The sequence below is a fragment of the Magallana gigas genome, chromosome 10, assembly GCF_963853765.1.
Source record: "Magallana gigas chromosome 10, xbMagGiga1.1, whole genome shotgun sequence".
NCBI classification, from domain to species: domain Eukaryota; kingdom Metazoa; phylum Mollusca; class Bivalvia; order Ostreida; family Ostreidae; genus Magallana; species Magallana gigas.
Window position 1 is genome coordinate 21,636,396 of NC_088862.1, and position 9,696 is coordinate 21,646,091.

Here is a 9,696-nt window from a genome sequence, read left to right on the forward strand (position 1 = left end):
TCATATGCGCACTCTTTTTTCAAATAGAATTTTTTTTTTTGTACTGGTGAGGTGTATTTTCTTTTGGCTAAGAATAGATATGTATGATAATGTTTTCTTTAAATTATTTAGATTGATTTTCGTGTTGAACAACATATAATAAACATCTTCATGAGGTCACGTATCATGACGCTATATCTATCTTTGTTGCTGGCCAGTTCGTGGATTTATCTGTCTTTTGTTTTTCATTTCAATGCAGCATTATAAATAACTACTTGCATATGTAGCTAAGAAATATTTGTTTTGGGGCATGTCCTGGAAATTTTCAGTAATATGTTAAAAATAAACATTTAGAATGTTCTGAAAAGTAATGGGTCCATTTCAAGAACTGGCACATAAAAACAATATTTTCAAAGATATACATGATTGTATTATCTTAAAGGGTGCTGTGTGAGTGAGGTAGGAGTAAAGGAGGCTTGTAACTAATGTCCACACATGTATATTAGAAGGTATCTGCTTTATTCTAATTATTTGGAGATTGATTCTTATACATAACCACAAGATACATGTAGATAAAAGTTTAGACATTATGACCGATAAAATAAGTGTCATTAACGAAAAAGGCACAAAACACATAACGTGCATGTACAGTTAATGCATTCAAAATTTACACACTTATTGGTGTCAACAGTAAAACAAAACTTACTACAAAGTTCATGCTATGGGTAATGTCCATGTATATATCCCTGTATAGAGTCCACCACCATGATGCTAAATGTGATACATTGATACATATCTTCAAATATTAGAAATAAGGATAACACTAGTTAGGGTCTTCCGTTTTCCAACGGAAGACCCTTTTGTTTTTCTTCGGTTTCTTTTTATTATTATTATACTTTTTCTTTTTTTTCTGACTCCTTTTTTGCTTCATAACTCAAAAAGTTTTCAACCGATTTCAATAAAACTTCTAGAGATTTTAGCAAGTTATCGTCCCTCAAAGATGTTAAAGTTTTAAAGACAACGTCACTTCCGTTTTGGCGTGACGTCATTTTTAAAATTTTAAAAAAGTCATTTTGTCCGGGACTTTTCTCAAAAACGCTTTAAGATAGAGGCTTGAAATTTTCAATGGTTATGATTTGGTCAATTTACCTCTGTAATGAAGCTATATAATAAAAATCTGTCACTTGCGGTCGAAACTGGAAGCGAATCAATTTTTTTGAAAAAATGAATTTTTTGATCAAACAAAAAACGTATACGTATTTTGTAGAGCTTTTTAAGCTGAGTCTAATGCTGAAAACCGTTTAAAATTTGGAGGATGCATTACAGAGATATCGGGGTTTAAAAACTGATTTTCCCGGAAATTTTGATGCCGCGTTCTTGGTTTCAAAAATAGTGCAAAATTCACACTGAAAGTAACTTCTACTGTAACAATTCGTACTGATCATAAAACTTTATAAAAAACATAAAATTATAAGCATACTGTATAGTTTGCAAAGCTAAATACAAAACTTCAATTCGTTTTAAAATCGGATAATGCATTGCGGAGATATCGGGGTTTAAATATTGATTTTTCCGGAAATGTTGATTCCTCGTTATTGGTTTAAAAAATAGTGCAAAATTCACACCTAAAGTAACTCCTGCTGAAATGATTTCGTACAGGTCATAAAACCGAACTCCTTTTTTATATAGTTAATCAGAGTGTTTATTGAAACAATTTCGTTAATTCGGTCGATAATTACGTTGTTAGTTTTTATTAGTCTGATTAGTTTTAATCGAAATAATTATCGTACGATTCACCATGTCAACTCGCCATGTTTTGACTGCGAACAACAGCTGATAGCGGTGTGTCAGAAGAATGGCCTGCAAGACGGCGATAGTGGAAATTTCAGCTCAACTAACGCATGACAGATTATAAAGGTATGTTTCAATACAGGATATGTCGTGTTGACTTTTTCTTTTCAAAGTGTTTGTGCACTTTTCAATCTAATCCGACATTCCTCTGACTCTACTGCAGTAGCCTCCGCTTTTGACGTGCGTAACAATATAAAAGCGGGCATTTGAGTCAGAGAAATCTCGGGATATTATCTGTCCAATGTATTTTCACGTGTATGTTTTGCACACTACTCGTTTGAATTTCTATTTATTATTATGTATATGTATGTCTTATTTTGTATTGAACAACACACCACACACTGTAAAACAGTGCAATTAAAAGAGGTGGGGGTCCAAAGGCACACAAGAGTAGAATGTTGTAATTAGAGTGCATGTTTGATGATAACTTTACCCTAAATATTTGAAAATAGCAGATCTTTACCATATTACCTCCACTTAATTAATGAATTAAAGAACTCAGACAGGCTTGTGCTTAATTAAATAAATATATTTGACATGGTAAATATTCAGTCTAATTAAAATTAGAACTTTTGTCTGGCTCGCCGTTATATATGATTATCGCCTGTGAAAGAGCATGTAGATCAGAGTGCAAGATGAAAAGAACTTTAAGTTCAGATTTTAGGTTAATGTTCCCTGATATCTATAAAACATTCTTCTCAAGATTTGATTATTTCACAGAACATTGTAAATTCTTTGAGATTAGTTTATCTTTTATATACCGGTATATTGAATTTTATTGATTCATTTTAGGTAAACTTTACATGCAGAACACATCTACATTGTAAACAGTTTTAACAGTAAGACAAATGTATGTAATAATTTTTACTACATGTGCCTCAGATCTCTCTCTCTCTCTCTCTCTCTCTCTCTCTCTCTTTCTCTCTCTCTCTCTCTTTCTCTCTCTCTCTCTCTCTCATGCTTTTAATCTTGGCAAAGCATCACAGAGCAACATCATTTTGTGCATATCTCTATCTAGGAAAAGAAATCAACAATGCTTTAAATTTCAAAATGAGCATGTATTATCATGCAATCCCTCATTTTTTCATTGTACAACTAAAATCCAAAGCTTTGTAAAATTGTTCATACTAAACATAATATTGTATTTAAAACCTGTCATTAATAAGAAAAGAGAAAAAAATCCTCGCTAAATTTATTTGCAAAAAAAAAAAACCAGTAGAATTCATTTTAAAAAAATGGTATAGCAGAAAATTATACTTTGAGGCTGTTCGGATGAAATACTGTAAGTCATTTTAATTCCACCGTGTTAAATTTTCATGATTTTTACTAAAGTATCAATTGCAATGGTTTTAATTTCACGCTGGTTAAAAATTCAATTGATCAGAATAGAAGCATTTAAATTTCATAATATTTGGTTAAAGTGTTCAAACTAATGCTTCTTAGGAAAATCAAAAAATAGGGGGATGGTATACATGTAAGGGTATTTCTAAGTGATGTGATGCTTTTGTCATGATAATATCATGTATATGTATGTAGTTTTGAATAAGGTTTCTTATTTAGGGAGGTTGAACAACAGTTGACCTCTAAAAGATTAGGTAAAGATGCTTTATTTATGGAGAGCCCTATAAATCTGTGTTAAATAGAGAAAGTGGAAATGCTGGGTTCACTTAAATGGCCATATTTTTCTTAATCCTTAATGGAATTGGCATAATGAGGTATACTTTTTCTCAGAATAGCATAAGCTTTGTAAGTTTAAGACAAGATGACTTTTCAGAGAATGTTAGTGTAAGTTTCAAGACTACATGGTATTTTCAGATTTCTCATTTAACTGTAATTTTGAGTGGATTTTGTACCAAAAGTAGTCTATTTTGGGAAAATGGATGATTTTGTTGGTTATACATTGTATATGTCATTACATGATTTATTAGCTATAATATACACGGGAAGTAAATGCCTTTTAAATGTGTAGAATGACCACCACTCGAGTAAATTGGCTTAGAAAGTAGGTATTTCCTATCCTGATGACAATTAATAGGCTTAAGTTAATTACCGAGATAAGAATTAATACTGCACAGTAAAAGAGTTTTGATCAATTGAATTATTTAAATTATAAATTTGCAGCAATTTTGCTGTCTGATTTCATGAAATAACATTAAGCAACCTGACTTATATAACTCAATTTTTTTAAAACAGCATATTTTTCTTTCAAATAAAATTCACATGTAGACAAATGCAGTAATCAAAGTATACAATATGTCAAAAATTTCAAGTTTTTGCTCCTTCCTATCCAAAAGTGATATTTTAGATATATTTACAGAATTCAAAAAGCCATCCCCCCCCCCCTCTTTCCAATTGTCTCCATTACCATTACATGTTGGATATGTAAATGTACATTTGACCTTGAAATAACATCTGCTATAATAATTACTCTCAAAATGATCAAGAAACAACAAATGTTTACCCTTTTATTGTATATATGCATCAAAAATGTAGGAAAACATGTAAAATTTGAACATTTATCATGGAATTCTCATCCGTCCCCAGTTACCCGGTTGTGTTTGAATTTCATTTTAATTAAGAGCAGACATCACACTGGTAGGTCTTACTATTTTAGCAAAGTTAAAAGGAGACTAGAAACAAAAATAAATAAGATATTCACTAAATATGATTATAAGCTTACTGTTTCATGAAAACAAGAAATCACATGTATGGCGGCATGTCTTTTTGTGAAAAAAAATGTTACATTACATCCATTAACCAAGAAAAGATTAATTTTCAATATCAGTGATGGTTGTTTTTAAATATGTGTGAGAAATGACTTAAGGGAATTGCCACAAGTTTCATAATATTTAGGTTAAAGTGTTCAAACTAATGCTTCTTAGGAAAATCAAAAAATAAGGGGAGGGTATACACGTAAGGGTATTTCTAAGTGATGTGATGCTTTTGTCATGATAATATCATGTATATGTATGTAGTTTTGAATAAGGTTTCTGATTTAGGGAGGTTAAAAATAGTTGACCTCTATAAGATGAGGTAAAGATGCTTTATTTATGGAGAGCCCTATAAATCTGTGTTAAATAGAGGAAAGTGGAAATGCTGGGTTCACTTAAATGGCCATATTTTTCTTAATCCTTAATGGAATTGGCAAAATGAGGTATACTTTTTCTCAAAATAGCATAAGCTTTGTAAGTTTAAGACAAGATGACTTTTCAGAGAATGTTAGTGTAAGTTAAAGGTAGCAAGGGACAGTTTTGGATAAAGTACCCGTCAATATTTTTGTAAAATTGAGAGTTGCTGGACTTAAAGGCTTATGAGTGTTGCTAAAATTCATGAAATGATTTTTAATGATTATCATTACTTAGAGGGATGTCTCTTGTTGAAATTGATATTCAATATGTAGGCCCCATATGTTAGGTACATGAGATTCAGAAGTAAAATGTGAAACCTGCGGCTATGACTGTTGTGTTGACTTTAGACAGTGAAAATGCAAGTTACAGACGGGAGGGTAAATAACACGAAAAGTAGGTGGATAGGGCATTATAAACTATACACCGGTAAGTTTCTGACATGTGATGGTGCAACATGCACATGGTACGTAAGGTCAACCCTTTGCAGGGAATTGGCTGGGGGAGGTCTAAAAAGCTGAAAAATCATGAAAAATTAGCAAAATATGGAAGGGTCAAAATCTCATAAAAACCAGTATGTAGAAAATTTTACAGGTTTTGACTAGTAATTTTCTTCAAAAATTGGTGTTTGGCCTTATAAAAAGTGAATTAAGGTCAGACGACACGTTCCTCAATTTTATATAACTTTTTCCAGGAATTTGTTGATGGTTTACTACTATTTTGACAAGCTTTCTTGCAAAAAATTAGGGTACCTTACCAGGCATTTCTGCAAAATACTAGAGTATGCAATTTCCTATATAATCTTCTTGAAAATACACTTGAAGAGCTGATATAAAAATAAATACATATACAGCACAGCAAAATTCACTCTATAGGAACTCTGTCTCGGCCGGAGCGGGGATTTGAACTCACGACCTCTAGAACATATACGCTTCTGGCGGTGAGCGGCCACGGTTCTGACCACTCGGCCATCTAGACACATAACCACATCTAATTAAATTTTAATCATTTTTAAAATAATTATAAAATCAATATTTTTTATTGGAACTCTCTATAACGAGGAGATACAAAAAAGATTCTCGAGGAACGTGTCGTCTGACCTTAAAGGTATTTGTGCTGAATAGGAACTGAAGAAATTCTAGTTAAAGGGTTCCGAAGACACACGTCCCCAGGCTACAATGAAACGTATCAACAAAACTGTCCTGTGCCATCTAATGTCACGTATCGAGATATGTCATACTAATAACACGGCATGGTTAGTGTATTTTTTTTTCAGAAATACTATGCATATGTTAATGTAAACACAGCTATTATTAGTACCGGTACATGTATTAACACAGCTTATTGATTTTTTTAATTTCAGCTATTGGTGGCCACATGGTTTTTACCTGTTGATTCTTTTCAGCTCTTGAGGTTAACCTGTCATCTCTACCCACATGCATATTCCTTAATGTGTTCTACAGACTATTTACCAGTAAAAATTAAATCGGATAATTCATGAACAGTTACTGTAATGCAACTTTAAGAAAGCATCATGCCTTGTTGTGGTTTGTGTTTGATAAGAAATTATAACAAACAAAATTATGGCTGTTTAAAGTAATTTACAATTGTTAGCTGTGAAAATTTGTTTTTCAATAAAAGTATGCAATTATGTTTCTTTTATTTTGTTTTTAGCTCACCTGAGCCAAAGGCTCAAGTGAGCTTTTCTGATCACAATTTGTTGTTGTTGTAAACTTTTCATATTTTCATCTTTTTTTCAAGAACCACTGGGCAGATTTCAACCAAATTTTGCACTAAGCACCACCACTAGGTGAAGGGGATTCAAGTTTGTTCAAATGAAGGGCCACACCCTCTTTAAAGGGGAGATAATTGAGAATTATTGAAAATTTGTTGGTATTTTTCAAAAATCTTCTTCTCAAAAACTATTTGGCCTGAAAAGCTTTAACTTGTGTGGAGGCATCCTCAGGTAGTGTAGATTCAAGTTTGTTCAAATCATGGTCCCCAGGGGTAGGGAGGGGCCATAAGAGGGGGATCAAGTTTTACATAGTTTCAGCTTTTACATGGTAAAGACCTAGTAAGTTGTCAGAACTTGTATGTATACAATAAAATATGTTCAAATCAAATCAAGTTTTACATAGGAATATATAGAGAAAATCTTTGAAAATCTTCTTCTCAAAAACTATTAGGCCAGAAAAGCACAAATTAAAGTGGAAGCATCCTCAGGTAGTGTAGATTCAAGTTTGTTCAAATTATAGTCCCAGGTGGTATGGTGGGGTCACAATGGGGGAATTGATTTTTACATAGGAATATATAGAGAAAATCTTTAAAAATCTTTTTCTCAGAAACTAATAAGCCAGGAAAGCTGAAACTTATGTGGAAGCATCCTCAGGTAGTGTAGATACAAAGTTGTGAAAATCATGACCCCGGGGATAGGTTTGGGCCACAATGGGTGGGGGGGGGGGGGGTCAAAGTTTAACATAGGAATATATAGAGTAAATATTTGAAAATCTTCTTCCCAGAAACTATTCAGCCAGATGATTCTTTATAATTGTTAAGACTGTGGCCCCAGGACAGTTCTTTGGCCTCACAAGAAGGTTCAGAGTTTGATGTAGGTTTATATCCCATATATAAACTATTGTTAAGGATCTTTTTGAGAACTGCAATACTCAACATGCGATTAACTATAAAATCAATATAAAATCATCCTTTTAGAAAAGGAACTAATGATTATAAACATAAGAATATTTAGGGGTGAAAATGGATTTTATTTATACAGGATCTACATGTATTATTGTACATTGTCCAGGTAGTTTGCATTGTGACTCCATTAAGCTGATTTTATCATACCTATTGTTCCTCAGGTGAGCGATGTGGCCCATTTGCCTCTTGTTTTAGTTTTTCATTGTTTTTCAATATTAAAAATTAAACATATGTAACCTACGGTAATTTTCATGATGAGTACAAAACTTAAATCCGCTTTTAAATCGGACGATGCATAACAGATATCGGGGTTTAAAAATTGATTTTTCAGAAATTTAGATCCTGCTTTTTTGGTTTCAAAAATAGCGTGAAGTACAAACTCGTACCAAAAATAATTCGAAGTTTGTTAAGTACTTTGACACCTTCGGAATTATTTTTTTGTTAAGTCGTTCTTAGAATCGTTAAGGTTTTTGTTAATTCGTACATAGTATCATTCGTATTTATTTTTATCGTTTACTTTAAGTTGCTCGTTATTGATTTAAACACTCTGCTTCTTGCAGGAACATCAAGCTTTACTCTTGACATTAACGGAAGACCCACTCGTTGCTTTGCAACGAGCTTTGCTCTAGTTGATAAATATTATTTGATTTTACCGACAGAGCATGTAAAGTCCAAACGACTAATTTTAAACATAGTTTAGTACATGTAGTAAAGTGATAAAACTATCAAAAACACTTAAAAAAGCTAGCTTATCGATTTATATTTTGCTCAATTTTGATCGTAGAAAACTTATGCTATAAATATTTGTTATAGCTATATTAAAGATATATATGTTTACTTTTTCTGAAAGACAATGCTCTCTTGTATAGTTTCAGAATCTTTATCTCCGACCTGCACAACGCGAAAACCATGCTCTTCAATTTTCTGTTTTCGGCGTTCGTAACCCCAGCCAACACCTAGCCCTTCATTAGGACCCATGCTACTCACAGGAAGACACACGAAGAGACTGAAGGGTAAAAAGAACTGCGCGGTTGCATCGTTGACTACCTTGTTGTGATACGAAGACACCGCCGGATCGTAAGCGGCCGCAAACCCATCAGGTTTAAGCACCCTTTTGATCTCTTCTAATATTTCGTCAACTTCGTAGGAATCATGCAGAACGTCGTTGATTATCACGAAATCAAATTTGTCCGCCCACTCCTCTGGAAGTTGTCCTCCTCTCATACACAGATATTCGATGTTGCTTGGTGCTTCTTTGGAAAGTTCCTTCTTGGCGTTATCTATTGAGGACTGGTCCATGTCAATGGCGGTTATTTTAGAACATGGATATAGCTTTGCTACTTCTCTCGAATGCTTCCCAAACCCATATCCAATGTCAAGTATCATAAACTCGTTTCCTGTTGATGAATATAGAAATAATAAACAATTAAAATTGCACGCTTATTTATGTATCAAATTTTAATAAAAATATTCTTTCTATCCAAATATTATAAACATTTTAGTTAGGAGCTGTCGCCTTATTGTGACATCACACACGATTTTCTCTATTGAAAAAAATCATGTATTTTTAGATGGGTTACTTCTTCTGTGTTCTATACTTTTATCAAAATGGGTTATAAATTGAATGGATTTGTTGTTACATTGTTTCGTTTTAGAAATTATTAGGTCTGCGCAATAATACTGTTATTCTGGTGTATTGTGGTATGTGGTCAAAACATATCATATCGTAATACATTTTTTCAATATCAGTATACCGGTTTACTAGTAATTGATCAGGCTCGGATTTTCGTTATGGGCTCAGGATTGATTCCAAAATAATAATTTGAAATAAAAATGGCTGTTCATTTGTTATCGTTCCAAACACGAAAGGAAAGTCGGAGTTTTGAAATTGTGACTGCTCAAAGAGCTTCCTTAATTAGTCAAAATATTTTGACATGCTGATATTCCTATTAGATAATTTAAAGAAGGTCCTGCTGCTGCAGTTGTAATTATGTCTCTCTTTAGGTTGACACAATCAGTCAAAACATTTATTTCTTAAAGT

The 9,696-nt window shown here is 32.8% G+C and overlaps 1 protein-coding gene and 1 long non-coding RNA gene across 2 annotated transcripts; one reads left to right on the forward strand and one right to left on the reverse strand.

The window, feature by feature from the left end:
* Positions 1–280: 280 nt before the first annotated feature.
* On the reverse strand, positions 281–9,008 carry LOC117683791 (uncharacterized). Its single transcript, XM_066074175.1, has 2 exons — positions 8,494–9,008; positions 281–750 (listed from the first exon to the last, which is right to left on the reverse strand). The coding sequence occupies exons 1-2, from the start codon at positions 8,952–8,954 to the stop codon at positions 699–701; spliced, it is 513 nt and encodes a 170-aa protein (XP_065930247.1). The 5' UTR covers positions 8,955–9,008; the 3' UTR covers positions 281–698.
* Positions 979–6,608, forward strand: LOC136272405 (uncharacterized). The gene is made up of 2 exons (XR_010710404.1): positions 979–1,896; positions 6,319–6,608. It is a non-coding gene; the product is annotated as an uncharacterized lncRNA (long non-coding RNA).
* Positions 9,009–9,696: the final 688 nt, after the last annotated feature.